The 26804-nt window shown below is 33.5% G+C and overlaps 2 protein-coding genes across 3 annotated transcripts in view; one reads left to right on the top strand and one right to left on the bottom strand.

Moving 5' to 3' along the window:
* LOC130902501 (unconventional myosin-Ia) overlaps positions 1–20755 on the top strand; it is an 80622-nt gene extending 59867 nt beyond the window's left edge. For both annotated transcript variants that reach the window (XM_057814694.1, XM_057814695.1), the window contains 6 exons: positions 7623–7834; positions 9164–9310; positions 14463–14634; positions 15749–15921; positions 16968–17218; positions 17574–20755. In XM_057814694.1, the coding sequence (XP_057670677.1) occupies positions 7623–7834; positions 9164–9310; positions 14463–14634; positions 15749–15921; positions 16968–17218; positions 17574–19608 (2990 nt within the window). In that variant the 3' untranslated portion in view covers positions 19609–20755. The remainder of the gene's footprint in view (positions 1–7622; positions 7835–9163; positions 9311–14462; positions 14635–15748; positions 15922–16967; positions 17219–17573) is intronic.
* A 659-nt stretch (positions 20756–21414) lies between these two features.
* Positions 21415–26804, bottom strand: part of LOC130900563 (uncharacterized) — a 47006-nt gene continuing 41616 nt past the window's right edge. Inside the window, exons 18-22 of the mRNA XM_057811261.1 lie at positions 25956–26156; positions 24518–24672; positions 23964–24127; positions 23173–23445; positions 21415–21775 (exon numbers count right to left, since the gene is read on the bottom strand). Of these exons, the coding sequence (XP_057667244.1) occupies positions 21435–21775; positions 23173–23445; positions 23964–24127; positions 24518–24672; positions 25956–26156 (1134 nt within the window). The 3' untranslated portion in view covers positions 21415–21434. The remainder of the gene's footprint in view (positions 21776–23172; positions 23446–23963; positions 24128–24517; positions 24673–25955; positions 26157–26804) is intronic.

Consider the following 26804-nt stretch of genomic DNA (forward strand, 5'->3'; position numbering starts at 1 on the left):
GATTAGTGGAATGCCCATGTTCTTACATTTCCTTTTCCAGTGTGCTAGTGCGTGTTCCAGGTATATCTTGAAGAGTGTGGGCGACAGACAGCATCCTTGTTTTAACCCCTTATTGATGGAGAATCCTTTTGAGACCTTGTTTCCTATTTTTACTTGTGATTTACTGTTTTCATAAAGCTTTTGTACTGCTTTTATTAGGGCCGCATTTATATTTGTTCTTTCCAAGGCATCCCAGCGGTACGCTGTCATATGCTTTTTTAAGGTCAACATATAAAAGGTGGAGCTCTTGATTTTTGGCGGTTTTCTTATCAATTATTTGCGAAATCGTAAATAAATGATCAATAGTCGACCTCCCCGCTCTGAAGCCTGCCTGTTCTTCTGCCTCCATGTTGCAATATTCCTGTTCGATTTTATTTTTTATGATTTTTCCATAAATTCTGGATATTGTACACAGCACTGTAAGTCCCCGGTAGTTGTCGCAATTTTCTCTGCCCCCTTTTTTATATACGGTAGTCATATAAGATGTTTTCCACTCTTGGGGTAGCGTTTCACCATTTATACACTTCTGGAAAAGCATTTGCAGATGAGAAAAAAGTTTTTCAGTGCCATTTTTAATTAACTCTGGTGCTATTTGACCCGGGCCTGGAGATTTTCGATTTTTTAGTGACTGACAAACTTCTTTTACTTCTTTAATTGTAATTCTAAGCGGAGATGTGATGATGTTTATATTGTACTGTCTTTGATTTTTGAACTCTGGTCTTGTTTCTGTAAACAATTTAGAGAAGTACTCATCCCATTTTTCTAATGTTATTGGCGATATAAGATTATTTGATCTATCTTCTCGAAGAGATTTTAAGGTTTTCCAACTTTCTGTGTTTCTGCTGCCTCCTAGGTAGGTGTTAATTTGAGTGCAGGTCTTTTCCCATGTCTCGTTTTTCTTTTTTTACTTTTGTCTGTGCTTCTTTAAAATTTAAAATTAAAATTTAAAATTCGACACTTTTGGGTATAAAAATATATGATTATATTGTAGTTTGGAAGGAAGACTTTTTATTGGAATCAATTGGATAGAGCCCTTTTCATTAGATTCAAAGTAAAAAAATTGGTCACAACTTTGAATGAATTGTCTAGAAAATTGGCACACAACTGGACGTGATTCAACTGACTGCATTAGCTACTTTATATGCCTTGAGTTTATATCTCGAAATTAAAGAAGAAAGAGAAAACAAAGAAGTTGATAGGTTGTTCTCCACAAGAAGTAGTGCCTATTTTTAATCCTTCACTTATCAGATCCTATGAGGCATAAACTTTATTTTTATCCTTGTGTTAAGGATTTTTTGAATTCCAAATGATTCATACCGAAAAACCGCGGTGAAGCGGATCATATTCGTATTTCCTTATGTAGCCTCGTGAAAAGTTTGGAGTGGCCATAATACTTATATAATATAAGCGGTTGTACACTCTGATAGGAATAATAACTGCTTGACTCATTTTAAGTGGTTTCTAACATGATTTGGCTTTCGTTATTTTTCTCAATTTAACCTTACTTCAAGATCCGCGGACTCTTCAGATTATTTACTCGACTTTCCCATTTGCTTTTTGCTGTTCCTTTGATTCAGTTTCCTAAGGGATTCCATTCTATTATTTTTTTCAACTCCACTATTTTGTTTTATGTGTCCTCACCACCGTATAAATCTAGTAATAGTCTCTTCACTTAAGATTTCTCTAATTTCATCTTTCGTTATATATCCTTCTCATCAGTTTTCTTTCGAAGTTGTTAAGTCTTCATCAGCTTTCGTTTGATTCATCGTTTCTTATCAATAGGTTACTGTTGATCTTATCGCTGTTTGCAGATTATTATTTCGATACGTCTACTGATTTTTTTGCATAACATAAGAGGCTGGAATTAATGGTAAGCTCGGTAGCCTGCCTGGATCTTTTGAGATATTATTTCCTCTCTTCGCTCATTTTGGTTGTTAACTGTTATTCCCGATTATTTTAAATTGTTAACCGAATTCTGTTTTCTTTTCAATTCCATATACTTTGTCATCTCTTCATTTAGTTCTAGACCCCATTCACCAGTTTCCTGTTCGATCTTAAAGATTGTTTCTTCTAAGTTCTTTATAGCTTTCGTTATTCTCGCCAGATTATCTGTTTTTACTAATATTTAGACATCTTGATTGTTCGATATAATTGGAAGAAATGAAAAAACTCATTTTTCTCCAAAACCTCAGTTTTCATTCATAATTTACTATAGTCTGATTAAATAATGTAAATATTAATATAAATTATGTCCCTCTCGAGCAAAAATGATCTCAACAACACATCTTGGTATTGATTCAACTAATTTAGCGAACATATTCTTGACTTCATCATCGTGAAATCACACTTTTCAAAATCTTTTCCCATTTAGTGCAATACATCTTAGCTACTCGTTGAGTTATGAATTGGGTTCAGATCTGGTGAATTACAGGGCCAATCAAGCAGTTTTATTTTATATTTCCGGATAAAAGTCAGGCCAATTTCGTATTGTGACAAGAGGCAAAGTTAAATTTAAAAAAAAAGCACGAAACATCTGTTTATAGTGGTGTTTGTCAGTCTGTTGGATACGATCTAGTCACAAAGGTTCACCTTAACTTCTGCTAACAACATTGATAGACATTTTTGACCCATGCCAAGTACATGTCACCATTTCCTTTATAGGAAATTGTTTTTTCCTTGGTTCTATGGCTTCTCGATATAGTTGATGTATTCACTTTAACATCATAATCCAGAAGATCGTTATTTCTTGGAAAAATTTTATCAATTCATGCAGTTTTTCTGCGTTTGCAACCACATTTATCTATTCCTTTGTGATACAATGATCCAAATCATTGGAATGTTTCATAGTTATATGAAGCACTAGATTTTCTCACTATTAACTATTTATAACAATCTTATATAAGTATTCATCAAAAGTTATTATTTAAACAGGCTTTTTAGGAGAAATATCTATCTTGTAAATAAGCAAAAGTGACAGTTGTTACATGGAAAACATTCTAACCATAAACCGATACGATAATACAATTAATAATCAAATATCGACATTATAAAATGGCAAACGAATTTTTAATTTCCAAATTTATTCTAAAAACTGTCTTTAATTATATAAAACCGATTTGACGCGGTCCAGGACGTAATCGTCAGCTAAAACAGACACCAGATAAACATGTTTTGTCACAATAAATTTGGATAAACACGTTTAGGAATAATGTATTAATTTCAAACAAATGTTATAAAGATAAATACTGACAATTCGAGCTCGATACGATACTGCTTCCATTTTAGAAATACTTAGAATGTTCTTTAATTTTTTCACCAATCATTATGCGATATTTCTACACGATAACCACGTGCTGTCGATTGCAGAATGGTTATTGTTCGATTATTGCTGCAAATTAACAGTAACACGTCGATTTGATTTAAATTTATCACAGTTAATCAACTGCTTACAACTTGAATAACTCGTTTTTCCAAGTGAATATTCACAACAATCTATAGATTGTCAATATGAGTACCGGTAGAATTTTCCCAAATTCGGTTACATCAATTTTCGACATGGAAAATATTCGAAATATTACAACAAAAACAGGAAAGTTGCATTGTATTTATCTTGCGATATGTCAGGAAGTTGAATTAATTTCGTACATAAAATTTCTGTTTCACAACATAATCTAATATAAATAGATAAACACCGAGAGAAATGCTTTATTGTCAAAACATTGTTACAATATGTAGACAAAAGCTTGAAAAATTTTAAATACAAAAGATTCGTTTTCAATTGGCAAATGATTCTGCACTTTTTTACATTGTAAAGTATTGAGCCCTCAACTAATTCTGAACGGGGCGTAGGTAGATAAAGATCGTGCTACGCGTTCTGAAATTGGAGAAGCATGGTTACGAATTGGGCAAACTGATTCAAAGATGAATAAGGAAGGAAGAGTCAGAAATTTTTTTCAAGAAGGGCATAATAAACTGTTAACGAGGTTGATAAGTTCATTTCTTTGGAAACTGATCACAGCGCAAAACAGGAGGAAATTAATTCTTTAGATAAGGCGGCAATATGTAAGTTCCATTTCAAGAAATTGTCCACAATAAGCCCTAAGAATTTTACAGATTTAACGGATTTAATGGTGGTGTTATTTAATAAAAAAGGTTTGCAATCCATTTTTATATGATAAAACTTTAGTTTTAGAAACGTTGAGATACAGAAAATTAGAATCGCACCATGATTAAAGGGTGATTAGGTCAGAAATGGTCCCATGGACATATTTTACAACTGATGTCTAGATAGGCGATGTCGTTAATAAAAATAAGAAACAAAATAGGGCCTAGTATTGAGCCTTGGGGCACTCCACATTCTATTGGCTTGCGGGAAGACATCGTTGTATCAATCCTTTCAAACAATAGGTCCAGATGATTTCTTCAATGAGATAAAATACGGGGCAAATGAATTACTGAATTGACTACACCAGTTAATAGAGATAGTATAGAAAAACAAATGCCAGACGGATGGAATAGTGGAGCCGTATAATGCGTATTCAAAAAAGGAAACCCAAAAACGTGCTCTACGCACTCTACTAAATATGCCAGTAAAAGTAAAGAACTAAATGGTGGCGCTAATCATAAGAATTAGTTAACTAAGTTAATTAAGTTAACAATTTAAAATACCTGGCAATAATAATTAACAAACATAATGAACGAGGAGAGGAAATTACTCAAGGGTCCAAGCAGGCTATCGAGCATATCATAAGTTACTATGGACGAGGAACTATGAATCTAACAAAAGCTGATGAAGAAGAACTTTAAAGTCAAATAACAAATTATCTGGAAGAAAATGGGAGTCCGCAAATGGTGGTGGAATATAGCCAAAACACGCAAGAAACTTAAAAAAAATGGTTGGAATGGGGATTGACTACCCCAGAAGAAATAAGTCAAAGAAAACTTGATTAATCTCTTACTACTCCTAAAGGAATGTACAACCGATTATATATAGGTATTATGGCCACTCTAAACTTTTCATTATACGACACGAAAATGTGAATACGATTCGCTTCACGTCGGTTTTTCGGATGCGAGTCATAGAAAGCGAGACGAGATAATCTACCAAACTCGTGCGCGCTCACTTATTTTTTTACTGCTGCTTAGGAAGAACCCCCTACCAGAAATGAATTGAAGAGCTATTGATTGGACAGTTACTATTCCTATTGGAATGTACAACTGATTATATATATATTTTCTATAATGCATCAATGATATGCAGTTGATTTTATTTGAAAATAAATTCGAGGTCATTCACTATCAAGATCTGCAGCTTCTCATCAAAAATTTATGTATGTCTATTTAATTCAATGCTGTTAGAGGCATGAAATTGCGTGAAACTAATTTATACAATTTCTCGTTTTTCATCTTGACACTGAATTAGTTAGTTTTAATTAAGATCCATTTAATACAAAGTTATTTATAATTTGCGTATGTTTGCAATGTTTTTATGAATTTAAACTGGTTTAATATATAAATCATGACATTGAAAATACACTTTTTTTTCTCTTTCAACTACCTTTTAAATGTTAATTTCCTTAATTCAATAATTTTATTGGAAAGTAAGGAATGTCAATAAATTTAAAAATCGTAACAATTATGGAACTCGATACAAAATTAAAGGATATCACACGCGTACGACACAATCAACTGCACAATATCTGCACAATCACTACTTTTCAGTACAATTAAACTCCTTCTTCAGCCGTATCGCTTCGATTACTCGAGTCAACTGACTCACGTTGCGCCGATGCACTCGTTTTATATGGTTAAAGAAGGTTCTAGTCTAGACTCGAAGCGCAAAGGTTCTATCGTTCTCGACAAAAATAATAGGATATTTCCATTTGCTGCTAAAAGAAGGCGATACCGTTTCTTTCCTTCGCTTGTCTAGACACGCGCTGCCTTTGAAATTACTTATAAAAATTCGTAGAATTGAGAGTACAAGTATTTAAAACATCCATAGAGGAATCGAATGAAGTCTAAAAGCTCTAAAAAACATGATTCTTTTTTCTGTGACACATTGCGATCACGGGCATTATTGATACCGCCCAGGAGCTGGAAGCGGCCCGCGGGCCGTATCTTTGATATGACTGACGTAATGGATTCATTTTCTGGAGGTCATTAACGAAATTAAGTTAAATGAAATGATCGTTAATATTATTTTGAGAATACTTCGTCATCCAAACGCTGTTTGCGTTTTCACTTGATTTGCTTGTTTACTTCCGTTAATTTCTGTATACTTTCCAAACGATTATGCTTATAACTGGGAAATTATCTTGACTGTCACCATTTTACATAACGATATATAAATATACCTACACGATCTAGAACAATAATATAGTTAAGCCTACGATTTCACCTTAATGCGTTGGAGTAAGTGTTGCTTTCAATCAATATTACCAACAACAAAAATAGTCGAAAGACTCAATTTCATTTCATAGTATACTCCATTCAAAACTGGTTTTATAACCGATAATTTACTTAAATCACCTTATGGATTTATTCACAATTTCAATGGAATAGAATAAATAGAGAAGTACAAGAAATGTACTCGGTCAAATCATTTCTTATTTTCAGTTGCGGAGAGGAAACAACAATAATATCAGTTTTATTTTTACTCGAAGAGCAAAATATGATTGCTTGTTTATACCTGTTTTACTAATTCAATAATAAATGTGTATTCTATATCGCGAAAATGAGTTCTACGATCTTGAATACATAGATATCTATAGGTTAAGGAATTAAATTGATTTTAGATTTGTTTGTGTTGAAGTTACTTAAAAGTCAACTTTACCCTCAGTGGTCGATTTTAGGAAGACTTTGTAACAATTTTCATTATATTTAACATCAGCAGCAACTGGACCGTACTCAAATCTTGGCCTTTGTGGTGTAATATTATGTAGCATACTCCACCGAACGTTTTTATTTTTATGTTGTTAGACAAAAGCAACCATCGTAACACAATCAAACATTCTTGGAGAACATATTTGTAGGTTAACTAACCAAATTTCTCTACATTTCATTCTTTTCCTTATGTAAGTAATACGATATTCCACAGTATTCAGTTTAATTAGAAATAATCGATTGTGGTTTCAATGAATAATTACAATTTATAATAATTTTTTCAAAATGTCTCTTTATGGCGAATAGTTTCCTTGGCATGTACAACGATCTAAAAATCCACATATCTGCTAAACCTTAAATTTGATCGAGTTAAACAAAGAGTAACTTTTTATTAAAAAATCGATTGAAAATTACTTTTTGACATCATTAGATTGTACAGGTTGTCCCTGTAGAAATTACGGATTGTTAACCATTGGGCACGAGTCAAAACATCAAAAACACTACATGGACATACGTGATCATCCTTTAAAAATTGTTCGAATGTTCAATTTAGAGGATGTACTTAAATATTAAGTTCTGATTTCTAATTCAGAAACGAGGGGTCGTAAGTGAAAGTCACAGCATTATTATCACTCCTGAATTTTTTGGCATCAAGTCCCGAAACATCAATTATTGTTGTTTAATGTTTATTTGATTTTCAGATGCATCATCCTCGAATGAGGCTGTTCATCTTCAGCAGCGCCTTCGAAGTCTAAGCACTGAACTTGTAACGCTAAGAAATCGCCTTCATGTCCAAGGAGGACAATCGACCACCCTAAAAGGTGGAGGTGGATCTGTTCCTCTAGTACCTGTTGCTGCAACTCCCCAACCTGTGGTTCCGCCGAGATCTGCGCTTAATGTACCTGCCCCATTGGTAAGATATAAGTATTATGATAATTTTCTTCATTCCTAACCTAAAAAATAGATTAGGGAAAAACCAGTGGAAGAATAAGAATCATAGTTGCCAACGAAATGAGAAAATATTGAAGAATTTGTCGAATTGGAAAATGGCTAGATTATTTACTAATCTGTAAAAACATTTTGATATTTTTGTAATTTTTCGATGCCTTACATAAAATTCCATTTCGATTGGGAGTCATTTGCATCCATGTGTATAATATAAGCATCAGAACCAAAAATTTGTGAGACTTTTTTTCCTCCAATTGGAGAGTTGCGGTGAAAAATTAAAGGAGTAGGGGGATCTTAAGTGAAAGGTCTAATACAAAATAATTCCTTTTTGAACTTGTTAGTGGATAATAAAACAAAAGTGACTCTCATAATATTTTAATTAACAAATTGCAGTACTAAGGTTTCAGAGGAACACCTCTCGCATGGTTCAAGTCATACCTAAATAAGTCAGCTTGTAAGGATTGATGCAACGATGTTATCTTGTAAACCAATAGAATGTGGAGTCCCTCAAGGCTCAATATTAGGCCCTATTTTGTTTCTTCTGTTTATAAACGACATCGCCTATCTAGACATCAGTGTTAAAATATGTCCATTAGACCACATCTGGTGACCTAATCACCTTTCTGTGTCTCAACGTTTCTACGTACGGTACGACTCAATTTGAGCGAATGTTCAAACTACAAAAGAGAGCTGTTAGATATTTACTCGGAATAAACAGCGGGTCTCACAGCAGGGATTTCTTTAAAAGATTAAAAATTCTGACTTTTTTTCTTATTTATCTTTGCCTAATTCGTAAACACGCTTCTCCGAAAGATCGTTTCACGGATATCCACTTAGGAAGGTAGTCCACGATTTTTACCTACCTACTCCACGATCAGAATTAGTTAAGGGCTCAATAGTTTACAATGCAATTAGATACGTAATCACTTGCCAATTGAAATAAAATCGATATTATCGTGTTCCGCATTCCGCAATAATTTGAGGGCATATTTACTGGAAAGTGACTTCTACTCTGTAAACGAAAATTCTAATAATATTTCATTCCGGGCATACTGTATACTGATTCATTTTATTCGTATCTTTATTTAGTTATTTTTAAGTTTGATTTTTCAGTTTTTACAAGCTTTTGTGTACAAGTTGTAACGATTTTTGACAATAAAGCATCTTCCTCTCTCTCTCTAATAATGAAAGTGTGAATTATGTAAACATGCTCAAAATTTATCAGTTAAATTTTGCTCAAACTTGTCATAATTTTGATTTAGTGAGAAATTACAACCTATTTACATATGCATAGGGTACCGTAACACAGCAACAACGACCGCAAGCGCCCACTACAGGGTCTTCGTCCAACCTCGAGGATCTAATTCATCTTCATGGACCGCTTACCGAAGATGCAGTCATGAAATGTTTACAGGCGCGATTTCAAGCGTCCAACTTTTACGTGAGTACTCACTTTATTTCCACTAGTTATTGGTCATTGAACACGACTGACCTTAGGGGACACCTGCCTCAACGCCTAAGGCCGACTCTGAATTCTATCGATGATATCGCGCTGTTGCCAGTTATATATTTAAATGAATTTTTATATCCTTACGAATCTATTCCTTTTTTACTATAACAATTACGTACTTTATAAGAATAAGAAAGTTTTAAAGACTATAATGGAAATAATAATAGGTTATTCTGGTTGTTTAACTGTAAACTTTCGGTTCCTTATGCGTAACTTACACTTACAGAACTTTGAAATGTAAGTCAATATTCTGAAGTTTTCAGAATACTACAAAATAGTTACCAAGCAGTTTCCTAGAAAACCTCAAATTAAAATGGGTAGTATTGTTTCTAGTTTTTAAGAATTGGACTTTTGTTTTTAAAAAAGCAGCTGACTAAACATTTCCATTGTTCATTTTACTTTAAAATAGAACAAAAATGAGTGTAATATACTTTATATATTATTAATAACTGAAACTTTTGTAATTAGTACAATTTTCGTTGTATAGAATCCTGATCTTTGCAGAAATTAGTTCTCCGGCAACGCAAAATTAGCTAAACTGTTATTTTCTGATGACTTTCAGATGATGACATGAGAATAAAGGCAAACATTTCCGTTGTTACATTTGGGTTGCTAGTGAAACTACTTTTATATAACATTATCTAATATATTAGAAAATTAATGGGTACTAATGATTTTTTTCTGCTCCACACAACGCATTTTGACAGTGTTTTGAGGGACGTGAGTATCAATTACCAGAAAGGTATCAACTGTCCTTGGCAACAAATTCCAATTCATAGAAAATAAGTATCAGTATCATATGTTTACAGAAACAGTTAAGAGACACTCCACTGCGTATTGAATAGTAAACAATATGTCCAGGTCCGCACTACAATATTTAATTTTCAAAATCAGTGAATCATTTAAAAGTATAGATAAACAACATTACACAAAAAACAATATCTTGAAATTCTTAAATAAAATCAGTCTCTTAATCGAAAAATAGTGAGATTGATTACTTATGTAGTAGAGAAGAATCGTAATTAATGTTCGAAAAATGATTTATCAAATGGAAGAAACACAAAATACAACAGGTACAGATGAGCAAATTATACATGCTTACCTACAGAATATATGAAAAGCATCACTCAGCCCAAAAAAAAACGAGTCGATATAAAATCTTCTAAATGTAAAGGGAAGCACAGTTTGTGGAGGATTTTAATTGATGCAGTGGACATTATGTTTCAGGAGATTAAAAACTATAGGAATTTAATTGCAAAGTCGGAAAAATATATTATAAAAAAAATCGATAAATATTTCTCTCTCATATGGTTTGTGTAACATTTTTCCATCATTGAAAATCCACGCAAACTTCGCGTTTTCAATTCCTATATTTTTGAACTATCAATTTTCATAAAAAAATTAAATCCAGGGTATAAGGGGACTTATAGGTTGAGGTTTAGGCCCCTGGACTATTACGTATTCATGTTTGAAGTTTTATATTTGACTATTGTAATACAAATTTTGCAAATTACGCATATATAGCATAAATAAAGAAGGTAGTGGTTTTGTTGACGCAGTGCTTATTATTATGTTCTCAAAAGTTATCAATTTTAATCAATACATTTCCATTAGATCTTCTGCAAATTAAATTAACCACTATTATGTCGAGATAGGACTAAAATCTTCAGCTGTAATGTTGGAGACAGTATAAGTAATAAGAATAAATTTTCAATAATTATTGGAAGTACCATTACAGGTACTACAACTTAATTGACTTACGAAAATTTCAAAAACAAAGTATAAATAGTATCAACTGTACTTTTCACATTTATTCCAAAAATTATGATTGAATATTTGAAAGTTTTTGGAACATCTGTTTATAATATTATTTGAAAGCTGGAACTACACACGCTGCTATGCAGTATTACAATTTTCAAAATAAATGACTAATAAAATAACTATTTCCAAAATAACCCATGGAATCGTTTAAATATTTTGTATAATATTTATAATCAAGCAATTTTCAATAACCAGCTAGTACGAAATATATTTAATGCACAATATAAAAATCCACTGAAGAAATATTTGAAGAAGCAATTATTAAGTCGAGAAAGTAACTTTTTAATATATAAATGAAAATATTGATGATTACTTATTATTAACATTTTTTTTGTTGATAATTAACAAACAAAAATTATCTTTAAGATGGTAACATATTTATATTTAGTTGATAATTAATGAAACTCATTCTTTTAAGAACCTCCAAGCGGAACAACTGTTTTGAGTGACACTTGGCAACAGTGTAATTATACACCAAATAGGTTACCAGTAGAAGGTAGAAGAGTAACTGTTCAAAAGAATTTTAATTTCATTTTAATTTATTTTTAATGGAGTTTGAAAAGGATAGATGATTTTAAATGGATTTTTTAATGTGAATATTCAGGTGCTCTATAAAAAAGTATTACTCAGTTCGTTTTTTCCCCTTTCTTCACGAATCAAGCATAATACCAGTCCCATAGTATCCACCAATATACAATGCGGCCCATATATATGAAATAAATTCAATTTTTACATACTATGTGTAAAAAACCTGCAACAGTCGACTTTTATGGTTAAATTGACAATTTACAGTATCAAAATATTGTAAGCACCCCCTCAAAAATTTTAACTCACAAAGAGGGTCGTGTGGCATCTTGTTATAAAGGGGTGTTAGTCTTCTGTTTAGTAAGTATTTTTAAATTTGGTGCAATCATAAGAAAATTAATTTTTGAGATGTAAAATTTTGGTAATTCCGCGAATTGATGATAGACGGAATGAACCCAGATTTGCAGTTCAAGAATACAAGATTTTTTTAAGGAGAGACGTTTCATTTAAACGAAACAGTTAACTAACAAAACTTTAGATATTGGAGCGGAGAAAATATTAACTGGATGTGTGAGGCTCACACTCAATATCCTAAAAAATTGAACGCTTGGGCTGGTATCATTTCCAATAAAATTATTGGCTTTTATTTTTTTGAGGGTACAGTTATTGATGAGGTTTATCTAGTTTTTTTGACATTTATCTGATGTTAATCATCCAAATGGGATAGATCGACCTATTTACCAACAATACGGAGCACCACCGTATTTTGCACGTACAGTTATAAATTATTTGAACGAGATTTTTACCAATAGGTGGATTGGAAGAGAAGGAACGATCAAATGACCAGCTAGATCCTCTGGTATAACTGCTCTCGATTACTTCGTATGGAATTATCAAAAATCCAAAGTATATTTTAATAGAACATACAATATTGCTGATTTTAAATTTAGGATAACGGAAGAAATTAACAAAATAACCCGTAACGTCACACAAAATGTTTTAAGAGAATTCCAAAATCGCCTCGGTTATTGTCAAGAAGTGAATCATGATTATTTTGAAAATTTAATTTAATTTTAAAATACATTGAACCATAAATTCTAAATATTATGCGAAATTATAGAGACATTATTAGAATTTCACATTTTAAAAATTAATTTTCTCATTTATGATTTCCTCATATTAAAAAAACGAAAATCTCTTTCCAACAAGGTGCCACCCTTTTCTTATACAAAATTTTCGAGGGGGTGCAGGAGGTGCGCGTTTTTTAACGTTGTGTCCCGTACTACAGTTATATAACAGGTTTGCTCAAAGTTCCTAATATTTAATTACATAGATCAAATGAGCGCTAGAAATGCCTTAACACGAAACTGAATTTGAAGTCGAAACTCTAAAGAATGGACAGTTATAACGATGATTCAGTGTGTAATACTTTACTTAATATTGAATACGGCGGGCGTTCGGTTATAGTGCATCATCTTAATTCAATGCGATCCAAGAATAAGCTAAGGGCTCCAAGATCTCGCAAGAATCTTTACAACCAACATGAGAACCACACGCCATGTGCTTTGGATTTCAAAAAATACATAATACATGTACTGTTTCTCTCAGCAACTTCCAAAGATCGTAAAGCGCGCAAAAATTCAGTGGGCTTGCAATAGTCGATGGTTTTGATTTTCAAAAGTTGCAGTATGCTTTCTTCCTGCGATAAACTTAAGGTCGATGGATCAAACATAAGATCGTCCACTTTGTCAGAACCACGATCGTATAACTGAATTTCTCTATTTTTGGCACAAGACCCGATAGACAGTGCCAAATTTGAGAATGTAATTTTAGACTGTCCACTTCACAAGGCGAAGTTAATCCGTCGCTTAAGTCAATCGCAGGAAGAAAACATACTACAACTTTTGGAAATAGAAACTATCAGCGATCGAAATCTTTCTCTGTTTTTGCGCAGCTTACGATGGAAGCCCAAATGAACGTACTGTCGTGAAGGTGAGTCTTAACAAAAAAAAAACACATAAATATCTCTGAAAGGATGATATTGAGGAAAATATTTGTTCCGAAATATGTGAATGGAGCATGGAGATCGAGGTATAATCATGAGTTATATCAAAAATGATTTGTAAGAGTACAGAGATTGCAATGAGCTGGCCATATAGTGCAAATGGTGGATGAATAGAGAATACCATGAAAAATACTTGAATCCAATTTTGAAGCGGCGTGGACCAACTGGAAGACATGAGCTGGAAAAGTTGGCAGGAAGAATAGCGAAGATGTAATCAGTTTTCCAAAGATACGCAACTGAAAGAGAGCAGCTTTAGACAGAAACCATTGGGAGAAAAAAATAAGGGAGTCCATGACTTGCAGCAGCCTATAGCACCATAGAAAAAGAATTAAGATTATACACTATAGACATATGTCCACAATTTTCTATCTAAACTTCAATTGCTTCATTAATAATAACAACGAGGTTCTTTTGGTACGTGGAAAATTTTTATGTTTGTGAACTTCTGATAGGATTTTTTCTAATGAATTGAATTTCATTTATTTCTTCAGGAAAAATTAACGATTTGCGACCGGTAATCTCTTGAGGAACTAGGTGACCCATTGTGTTTGATGATCCGCAATAGGTTGTTCGAAAAATAACCTACGTATATAAAATACCAGAGTCAAAATGGAACAAAATTGTTATTATAGGCTGGTAAATTTTCAATTGAACTTTTCTTCTTTTTTCCAGACTAACGTGGGTCCAATTTTACTCTGCGTGAACCCATATAGAGATGTAGGAAATCCTTTAACTTTGAGTAGCACGCGGGGTATAGCGCTAAGTCCACAGCTAAATAAAGTAGTACAGGAGGCAGTTCGGCAACAATCTGAGACTGGATACCCTCAAGCCATAATATTATCGGGTAGGTTTTAATTTTCAAAATTAAAACAATCACGAACACTTGGGTTCAAACGAGACTGATGTTGATTTTTAAATTGTTTTTTACTATCACCTTGGCACGACGATTAAGACATACGGCAAGCAGTATGTGATCGAGTAAAAATAATAATACAAAATTCGAAATTTCGAGCCCTTCCTTTAATGATCGTCGCCCAATTGTTTGGCCACCTAGAGAACCTACCCTTAAATTAGGGTCCATCCGCCAATCGTGAATCAAAATTTACGTCTCGTTGGCTTCTGAAAAACGCGGTATTTATTTTTAGTTACTAGAATTTTGAAAATAAATTGATGCTTGTAGACGGTTGTTGACAATTTTATGTTCCTCAGTTGATTGAAAATTTTGATTATATGCTCATCAGAATGACACTTCCTTTCTAGTGCGGCAAGTGTAGTTTCATAAAATGGCGGCGGTTGGATTGGGGAAGATACATGAAAGGATTCTACAGCTTCTACATTATGTGTGTAGATTTCTACATATTAATGCATCTAAATGTTCTTGATTTTAGGTCTCTTCTGTTTTAAAATTAGTTTTTTTTTGATAATTTTTAAAAGAAAGATAAATTTGACGTTTCGACTTTTCATTAAGTCTTTATCAAAATATGATATTGACACTGAGAATTTGCGTATTTATATTAATTTAAGAGATAGGTAAATTCTAATTCACGATTGACAGATGGACCCCAATTTAAGGGTAGGTCCTCTAGCTCTTAAAAAACTAATTTTTAAACAGAAGAGACCTAAAATCAAGAACATTTAGATGCATTGATATATCAAAAGGTCAAAGAAATAAGAAATTAAAGAGATTTCCATATATATAATGCTGAGTTCGCGTCCTTTATTTCACCAAGTTTAACATTGTAAAGTTAACATTATGTTTTGCTACCAGCGTTTCACAGAGCATGTAATTACAACATGGCGTCTTCAAACTTGAAACTATGAAATATGCTGTATAGATTGTGTACTTTCTAATCTCTAGGTTAGGCCAGGTACTTCTGTGACCATCCTCGTATACTGAATGATCAAATCTTTCAATTGTTTTTTAATATACAACTATCTATTAATTATTCGTGCTTCAGGAACCAGTGGTTCGGGTAAAAGTCATGTTTCGATGCTTCTTCTTCGTCAACTTTTTGCCGTGGCCGGTGGAGGACCAGAAACTGATGCTTTCAAGCATTTAGCAGCCGCCTTTACAGTATTACGTTCTTTAGGTTCCGCTAAAACCATAACCAATTCGGAATCGAGTAGAATTGTGAGTATAATATGAAATACATTAAGTGATTTATTTGTCTTACTTTCAATTTATTTATTGTATTTTCGTTTATTTCTCTGCTTAATTTAATTTTTAATTCTTATAAATGACTGAAAGACGTTTAATTAGACCTATTATACTCTTAGCACTTCATTTGACGTTGCATATCACGTGTCACAGCTCAAAAAATAGAACATTACCTCAAAATATCTCTCAAATTGACTTGACTAAAATGAGTTTAAATTCTGTCTCTGAAGATGATAACTTGGTGATCGAAACGCATATCAATCAGTATTGGTGTAGTGGTAGAGTGAACAATGTTTTAACTATGAATATTACCAACGATTGTAGAAATTAGTACCATAATCGATGAGAACTATTTTTTTTTTATATTTCTCATTGAGCTGTTTTCCTCCGAACGACTGTCGCTAGAATCGTTCACGTGATCGTATGTCTTGAATAGTCGTTCAGGAAACGATCGCCATTAAAAGTTTTGAAATCGGAAGATGTCGTAATCCAAGGTAAAGTAGCCCCCTTGGCGTTAGCTTGGATCAAACTTTTGACAATTGATTTGACGCACTTTATGTGCCTCGCAAACTGTTTTGATGATGAAGGTTTTATCGAAAAATGTCTCTTACCATTAATCTTACAACCCGATCACAAAAAGCGATACCTTGGAGGACATCATTATTATTGTATACTCGTAGTGTAAAGCTGCAACGGCGGCGGCCTCAAAAAACGATCTTAGTACGTCGCATTCTATTGCAAAACGATAGAATTAAAATAGCAATTAAAAGTTGGAAGATGTCGTGCTCCAAAGCAACGGGGCTTAGGTTAGAAAGTTGAATTGATGTTCAAGGGCAGTACTTTAAGATTTCAAATAATGTTTTTACTTTGTTTTGGATAAAGTAATTCATCGAATAATTCACTTCGTTTGTAATGATAATCGTTTTTTCGGCTGCGAATCCAGAAAGTAATAGAAATAGTGTTATGACTGTAAATTCATCTAGAAGTATTTCATCAATTGAAATAAATGTATTTTTAAGGGACAATTCATCGAAGTACAAGTAACTGATGGAGCTCTGTACCGAACAAAGATCCATTGTTATTTTTTGGATCAAACGCGAGTGATAAGACCATTACCAGGTGAAAAAAATTACCACATATTTTACCAAATGCTTGCCGGATTATCGACGGAAGAAAGAACCAAATTAAATTTAGAAGCTCAAACAATAAATACGTTGAGATATCTTCAGTACGGCGATACGAGGCAAGATGCAACTGAAGATTCAAACAGGTAAAAATTGTTTAATATTCTCACGCAAATTGGAATTAAAAATTTTTTTTTTAAATAACGGAAACTAAAAAATCCGTCTTTTGAGCCTACGCCTTTATCGATAGACCAGTTTAAAATATCCCAAAACCCTCTCTCTCTCAAAATCACTTAGATAGCTTCGACACCTACTCTACTTACCATGCTAGTAATCACTAAACCACCAATGCAGCTATTGCAGATTTACTCCTTTTATATTCGTCGACGAGAATAGGTCACGACGTAAAAAAATAGTATTCTGACAATCTATAACATTACATTTGAACATGGAATTTTCTATATTTAATCATTGCTTATTTCTGATTCTCTGCTTTTATAGGTTTCAGGCATGGAAGAATTGCTTAGGAATTCTCGGTATACCATTCTTAGATGTAGTACGAGTTCTTGCAGCGGTTCTTCTACTGGGAAATGTGCAATTCATGGACAGTAAAGGACTGGACGTTGACGTTAAAGGCGAAGCCGAATTGAATGCTGTCGCCGGTCTACTGGGAGTATCCGGTGGAGCTCTTTTCCGTGGTCTCACTTCACGTACCCACAACGCTCGTGGCCAACTGGTGAAATCTGTGTGTGATGCAAATATGTCTAGTATGACGCGTGACTGTCTTGCTAAAGCTTTATATTGCCGTACTGTAGCTACCATAGTTCGTAGAGCTAATAGTCTTAAGAGATTAGGATCAACATTAGGTACTTTAAGTTCTGATTCGAATGAATCGGTACATAATCAAGCTGAAGTTACGAGTCAGCATGCTTCCACTATTGGAGGAAGTACTAACGCCGGAAGTAAATCGATGGCGGCTTTAAATAATGCTGTCAGACACGCGACCGATGGATTTATCGGGATTCTCGATATGTTTGGTTTCGAAGATCCAAAACCCAGTCAATTGGAACATCTTTGCATCAATTTATGTGCTGAAACGATGCAACATTTTTATAATACCCACATATTTAAATCTAGTATAGAATCTTGCAGAGATGAGGGAATCAATTGCGAAGTAGAGGTAGATTATGTCGACAATGTACCCTGTATCGATTTAGTGTCGTCTCTAAGAACTGGATTATTAAGTATGTTGGATGTCGAGTGTTCAATTAGAGGCACAGCTGATTCTTACGTGTCTAAAATCAAAGTACAACATAAAAATAATTCTAGACTTTTTGATCCTAAGCCGGTAGATCCGCGTCTGTTTGGTATACAACATTTCGCAGGTAGAGTTGTATATGACGCCACAGACTTTCTAGATACGAATAAAGATGTTATTCCTGATGACTTAGTTGCCGTATTTTATAAACACAGTTGTAATTTTGGTTTCGCTACTCATTTATTCGGTAGTGAACTTAAAGCTTTATATTCATCAGAAACAGTACCGAGAGGTGTTAGTTTCAGAATATCTCCAACATCTCATACGGATATTTTAAACGGCGACGAACCGGTTTCTACGTTAACTCAAGACTTTCACACTCGTTTGGACAATTTATTGAGAACATTAGTACACGCTCGTCCACATTTCGTTCGATGCATCTGTAGCAACTCTCAGGAAGCTGCTAATAGATTTGAAAGAGGAACAGTTGTACGACAAATAAGATCTTTGCAGGTACTAGAAACTGTTAATCTTATGGCAGGTGGATATCCTCACAGAATGCGTTTTAAGGCGTTCAATATGAGATACCGGTGTTTAGCACCTTTTGCTAAACTCAATAGAAGCGATGACAAAGTTACAGATGATTGTCATTTGATTTTACAACATGTTATGGATTCTATAGGTAAACAGCAAAGTTTTGTTTCAACGAGTTATGCTATGGGAAAGAGACATATATTTCTTAGCGAAGGTATCAGACAGCAATTGGAGAAGCTTAGAGCGAAGACGAGGATGAAAGCTGCAACGTTAATTCAAGCTTCATGGAGGGGTTGGCATTGCAGGTATAGACTGTCGACTCTTCGAAGAGAAAAGAATTTAAATCCACCACCTGTATCTAGAACCGCTATAGGTGGCACAAGACCGAGACCTCAACCTATCGCCGGAACTCCACCACCGGATCCAAACGAAAAATGTGATGCAAAAATTATTCAGCAAACTTGTAATTTATTCGGATTAGATTTAGAAAGACCTCCACCTGTACCACCTAGTCGATCGTATACTGTCACGGGTAATACCAAATTGGGTTATCCACAAACAAGAGTTATGAAAATGACGTATCCTGAAGATAATAGCGGAGACGGTTCCGTATTACTCAAAGGAGAGACTGTATTAGTTGTAGGTGCTTCGCATCGCAGAGGTCATTTGATCGTTGAACATAAACATTGTACGCTTCATGTGCCGTTTCAATTTTTAGAATTAAAACAAAGTGTGAATATTTAATCTTGCCATCGTCTTCCACTGTTGATTACCAACAGGTACTGATATTTGCCTCTAAGGTTTATTTTTAGTTATAAGACGCATGTAAATTTCCCTACCTACATGTACTGAACAGTATTTTTTATATACGAATTAAAATAAATGTTCCTCCATCCACTTTTGTTGTAAAAAGTACATTCTCAGCCTATGATAAAGAGCAATCAGTGAGTCATTGATAAGAATCTAACTAATGTACGAACGATTTTAGAAAACTGAACATTACAGAGATAAAAACATTCTGAAAACAAAATCATGATAAACTTCTTTTACTTTTTTCGAGACATGCTTCTATTTTGGTCTCAGCCTATTACCTAATACACGAAGGTGTAGCTTTCATATAATCTCTTTGGTGGTCTGTCTTAATTTTATTGATAAAAATGTCTTTGATTATCCGATTCTAAAAGATTCTACCAACATCATCCCTCCAGTTTCTCTTTTTACCTTTGACCCATCTGACAACAACATTTCACTCGAGAAATTTGTCTTGTTATTGCTCCAGGTTATCCCGTAAGGTATGCCTGTCCATAATATTCTTATCCCAGCGTAGTACGAGTTTTATAGTGCTGATTTGGCTCATCCATCTTCTACTATAATAAGCTTTGTTATGGTAGATAATAAAATAAGAATGAAATAAGGTTAGAGTAGCGATTAACTAAACAAGTCACGTTGATGTCTCTGAACTGATAATAAGCTGCTCTATCAAATGTCTTTCGGAAGAAACCTGTACTGAAAAAACTCCTCCCACGGCAATGCTTATCGGCTTCCAGTAGTATATACTCAAGGCAGTGACCGTTTTTTTATTGTAAGTGATAACGGAATTGAGAATTTGAGGTATAAAATCAACCTCAAACGTATTAACATAACTTCGCGTTGTCCATTCGAGAATTAACAGTTAATTATGACTATTTAAAGATACGTTCACCATTTTTGACTTATATGAAACATTGTTTAGTAATATCCAGCTTAGAGGTAAAATTTTATATATTTTTCTCGAAATCTACTGTTTCTTTATTATGCTATTATTTTAAGCAATAGTATATTTTCAAGATACTGTATATATACAAATAATTCTTTGATTATTTTAAGTAATATATCTTGCCTACTGTAAAAATTGTTTTAATCTACATTTCATACCCGTCTTCGATTTCATCTGCCCACGATGGTTTATAATTGGATATATTTTCGGTCGCCATTGAGATCAATACACTTTTTGGAGCGTTTGAATCAATTGCCGAGGCATTTTTTCCATCTCGATTGAGGTACCTCCAAAAAATGTGATTTGAACACATCAACCTCTTCTTCGAGTGTATAAAAACGTCGAACTCGCAATTTATTTTTGATCTGCTAGAATAAAATGAAATCATTGGTTGACAAACAAAAACTGTACGACGGATAACCCATCAATTCGATGTTTGGAATGTTCAAAATTGGAAATCATCGAACAAAGTTGTTTTGAGCAAGATGAATATTTCTAGTTTCTCTAAACTCAAATAGCACTCATATGTCAACATGTTCTGAGTACGTTCACCATTGAAAATGTCAAACTTTATGACAGCAATGTCTTATTTGACATATTCACATCATTATTGCCACATCTCAAAACTTGAGTAGCAATCCTGGAATTAAAATTGGATATAAATGTTAATGGAAAAAAATCGTAAGATTATATTTGTTAAAAGTGATTTTTTTTTTCCAAAGAAAAACTGGAAACATCGTCGATCAAACCAGTAGTACATTCTGTGAAATACTATTTCTTATATAAAGAAAGTCTTATATAAAACCTACTTATATTACAAAGCCCATACTCTAACATAGTCCACTTTCAAATTAATATCATCGTTTTTAAGATTATTCCATGTTGATAACCACTGTTCTCTTCCCTCCCAAAAATCTGTAGCAGCTTTCGGAGAGGTATTCGCCCACGGCTTTCCACCTGGTGTATTTGTAGCATCATCCGGAAAAAAGGAAACTCCACCAACGGCAAGATTCAAAATTATGTAAAACTCTTGATCAAAAGGAGCCATTTTACTGTCTCTTTGCCATGGATTATCTAATCCGGTAGACGCTAAATTACCTAGTTCCCAGAACCCACCACCAGGAGGAGTAACTCTACCAATTTCCTCATCGTCAACTGTAATTTGAAATAAATAAGAGAGTTATTCAACTTACTTACTAATCCAAAACTAGAATAAATGTACCTGAGCTAATACAGGTTTGACTGATCAAAAATACAAATACTTCATTATTTTATTACTCTATAACATAGAAAAAGACGCAGCAAGACAAAATGGAGACGTAGCATAAACTGACTAGAAATGACAAGAAATGGGAAGTTGTGGATGAAAAAAAGCAACAAGATGTAGACATGAACTATGAAGATTGATCCACCTCAAACAAGAGGATGTTTGCGGCGATTATAATGAAGGATGAGGTATTTCAAAATGTAAAACTTTCAATGTGCTTACAGGGTAAAAACAGAAAAAAAAGGAGAGCATTAACGATATCGTCATAATATATGATGTTAACATTATCTGAAACCAAATTTCGATCATCAATTCAAGAATGATTTAGAGATTAAACGTAAATAATATAATAAATTACGGTAGTATCAAAGTTTAATTAAAATAGGAGTTTGATTTTCCAGCAAACATATCAGTTTCAAACTTTCCAGTTCAATCTAGATAGGAACTACCGCAAACAGGAGATCGTCATGCTGTCTTAATAGTCACCTGAAGATAGTGAAAATTCTGTTAGGCAGAGGATGAAACCCCCACTTGGAAACGTACGAAATAGGAGACGAAAATCTGTAGCCCACAATTTGGACTTTTTGAAAGGAGCGGGATTAATAGATCAGATGATAACCCTGGGTTTTTCCAGTATTTCAGGAAGAAAGAAGGACACAATAGATCCTTTGAGTCGTGGTGTACATGGTACCCTAATATACACATACATACCCGCTGCTCTACATGTATTTGGGTGTAGAAAGGATAAATAAGATCCGGGTTAGTTCCCAAGCATTCATATCGTGATCAGGTTAAACCGATCAAAGCTCTTATGTTTGTCACTAATGTGGACACTTTTCCCAGTACATTTTATGAGCCGAAAAACATCTGATTAATCGGAGACGTCAAAATCAATCATTTTTAAAAAGCTTTTCATAAAACATCTGAAAAATATTGCAATATGCAATTGCAATATGGTGTGTTGCTTCCAGAGAAGAATTTAATTTTTTTATAACTGATCATTTCAACAATTGGATGAAGGAATATAAATGAAACATGTTTCGGATATTTTCAAACACAAATCCAACAATAAGAAACCTTGTTTGAACGCGACAAAGTCTATTGCACTGAATCGAAATGTCTGATCACAGAAGGAACTGTACAGTATAATTAGGGAGGGACCAAAAAAAATTTATGGAGAAAGCAGCACAATCTAATCATATCTTGGGGAAAATTCAACACCCAATAATAAGCAGGGTAGAGGGTAAAATGATACCTACAAGACAATGATAGAGGAAAATCTCACCAGCGAATTTTATGTATTCTGTTGTCCATTCCAGCTGATATCTATGGAAATCTACATCGAATCCCGTTGCTAGATTTTTTTCGTAATGTGTTAGGGAATATTTGTTATAATTATAGTTTGGACCCCAATGAAGAGTACTTCCTACTTGCTGCACTCCTATATTCACTCCATTGGTATTGACTAATTTTTTGTTGCCACGCGACTCCATTATATCTATTTCTCCAGATGATGGCCAACCAGAATATTGATTCCATCTGGGTAGTAACCAAATCGCTGAAATTAAGAGCTTATTGAAATACGAAAACTATGAATTAGTTGTAAAAAATTGTCAAGGAGTTATAATTTTTGAAGAAATAAACTTTCCTTGCGAGTTTTCAGAAAGAGAAAAGGTGAAATACTGTCATGCGTTTATTTAAATAAATATAAATCGTGAACGCGACTTAAGTGGACACGAATTGAACGAAGTGTGAGTGCTGTATAAACAATCGAACAACAACAGTTAAAATGGTTTGGACACATAAAAAGAAAAAGAACAGTTAAGGTGAAACTTGAACCAACCAAATGAAGAGAAGAGGCAGATCCAGGAAGAAATGGAATACACAAATAACATATAACCTAGAAGAGAGAGGACTAACTGGAGACGGGTTAAAGAGGGGAAATATTACCTCTATACCTGGTAGAAGATATTGCGAAAAAGTATAAATTATAAAGCAGATATTGGTAACTATAAATTCTTAAACTATTAAAATTCAATAAACTACAATTACACAATCTTTTTAGAAATACTTTACCTGGCCACAGCCAGTCTCCAGCGGGAATTTTAGCTCTAACTTCCACTTTACCGTATTTGAATGCAAATGAATCGATGGTACGCATTCGGGCACTTTTAATGGGATTTACTATGTTAGTTGGTGTGCCAGTACGTGAACATCCATACCATTGTGGATTCGTGCACCTATGGAAAAATTCAATATTAAAGAAATCTCTATAAACACATAAATAATATTGAGTCCTGAATCAAAAACATATCGAACAACCATCATTTTCCCAAATTCTCCAATACATTCCGATGGAGGTTGAAACGTAGATTAAACTCAAAAATCTAGACTTTTACGCAACTTCGTGATGGCCTGTTTAATGAAATAATTTGATACATAGAAAATTTTTTCCGCCCTTCATGAAGCGAATTTATATTTGATGAATGGCGTTCAAACTGGATACGATTGGTGCAACTCGTTAACGAAGTAAAAATATTCGGGAGAATTGACAACTGGGCGTTAAGCTTCCCAAAGAAACCATATCTTCTGTAAATTAACTGCATCCTGACAAAAGTGTACGAACTTACTGATCTGCCGGAGAGCCCCCGTTAATATCTAGAGTACCAGAATATAAAAAGTCATTTCCAAATTCATCAGCAACAAGAGTAGGTCGTATATTTAGATAACCATTTTCAACGTAACTATTACTTCTGTTATTGGTGTACCATTGGAATTCCCAATTCTGAGAAAAGAAAACAACGATTTTAAATAATTCAAATGCCGAATGTATAATACAATTTACATATTCAACTCATTTTGCATTTCTTATTTTTTAATTTTCATATTGTAATACTGTAATTTATTAATCTCAAATTGTGTTTAAATCACAATTTTTTCTATTCATATTATATTCCCCCAAATATGTAACGAAATTATTAGAAGTAGTGCTAAAATTTGGACCCCTTTTGTTGTCTGGTCTCCTTATATAAACTATGAAGTGTCCTACGTATAAAATCTTGAATACCTTTGTCAACTGTTTGTCAGTTTTTCTTTACATGTTTTGCGGTTCTGTGAATGATCCACAGCAACCACTTTCGTGACTACTCGATAAAAGGAAAATTTGTTCACTCTAGTTAATTCGACAATTCTTATTATTATTATTGCATTATCAGATTGCTGAATATTTTCCTTTTTTAAACATTCGAATATATTTAAAAGAACTTGTATTTTTATTCCTAAATCTTCATCATTAAATTCATATCTGTCTTTATTCTCACTACACTGTGGAATTTCATTATGAATTAAATGAATCTCACCAAACGACGCCACTGTTTATCGCAGACTGTCTCTGGCATTTCGAAGAAATTGTGTACAGACAGCTTCGGCCAATAGAAATGCATTTATGTTCACGATTCGATGTTTTCATTGGTAAACAGTGGATATAATGAGTCCACGTGGACTGACGGTTTGTTAGACTTTTACGGATTTTTATACATTCATCAACATACTTATCAGCGACCGTTGATGACTTCCAACGTTATGTTTCTTTAATGTCATCAAGTCTCACCCTTATTCAACTAATAGTATAGCAGACTACCTTTGAAATGAATAACCCGTATATGAGTTTGAATTTTCAACCCAACGGGAACCTTATTATTTTACTCCAACATTTTCCTTTGTTATATGCATGAAACAGCTGTGGAATATTTGCTACTGCTGGATGAAGGACTATGTACACTGTGTATATTATCCACGGGAAATATACCAGATTTTGGGATTTTTTTCTGAAACCTCAAGGTAAAATTTTTTTTTCTTTGTCAATTTTCCAATCTTTTGTAGTACTTAATTTGTCGTTTAAAGCCTCCTCGAGTGTTTCTTTAGAATCTCAGCAATAGATTGCATTTCAGTTTGGTATTTCAATTACCATAAAAATTAATTAGAAATTAAAAATATATCAGAAACAAATTTGACAATCATTTTTCTCAAAGTGTCTTTTTATTTATAATATTCGATTAAAGAACTTACCCCACCACCTCCAAGTGTTTGCTCATGCTGCCATTTTGTCAAGTCTAGTTTACTGAAGTTATCTTCAAAAATCAAATCTCCAGAACAAACTGTAGCTGCAGCATGAGTTCCACTCACGGTTGTTATTGATTCCACGCAACTATGGACATTATATACTAACAAACTTATTATTAATGTAGTTAGAATCATTTTCGTTTGTATCTAAGTGCTTGGTTTTTACTGGGATAATAAATAACTCCCACCATCTATGTATCAGCGTCGGAATTAGGGAGGGTCTAAGGGGATTTGAAGCCCTAGGTTCAGAGCCTGGGGCCCCGCAAAATTACCAATTTCATCATTTAGTTTAGAAACAATGTTGGATCTACAGAATTTTTCCCATTAATTCTTTAGAAATTTTGATGAATGAATTAGTGTAATTTAATCTACACACTAATTTTTTACTCTATATAATAATTTTATACTCTAAATAATAATAAATTCTATATTCCATGACATACAACATGAATTATTTTGTGAATTATAGTAATTTATCCCTCTTATCAAACTTCAAAATGAATTGGTTCATACAACGACGTCATTTTACAAGCCAATAGAATTAGGAGTACCCCTAGGCTCTATTTTGTTTCTTCTGTTTATAAACAGACATTAATGATAAAAAATGTCTTTTTGCAGACAACATTAGTATCTCTTGGAGCAACCCTGATTTCGAGGCACTTCATAGAACCTTATCTAGTAACTTAATGACCCTTATATCGTCATTAACAGAACTCTGCATTGAATATGAGTTACAGAATATGAATTTTGATGAGGTAAATTGAAAATTTTGCCACAACTAAATCGAGCAAGAAG

This window comes from Diorhabda carinulata, chromosome X, assembly GCF_026250575.1.
Source record: "Diorhabda carinulata isolate Delta chromosome X, icDioCari1.1, whole genome shotgun sequence".
NCBI lineage: Eukaryota > Metazoa > Arthropoda > Insecta > Coleoptera > Chrysomelidae > Diorhabda > Diorhabda carinulata.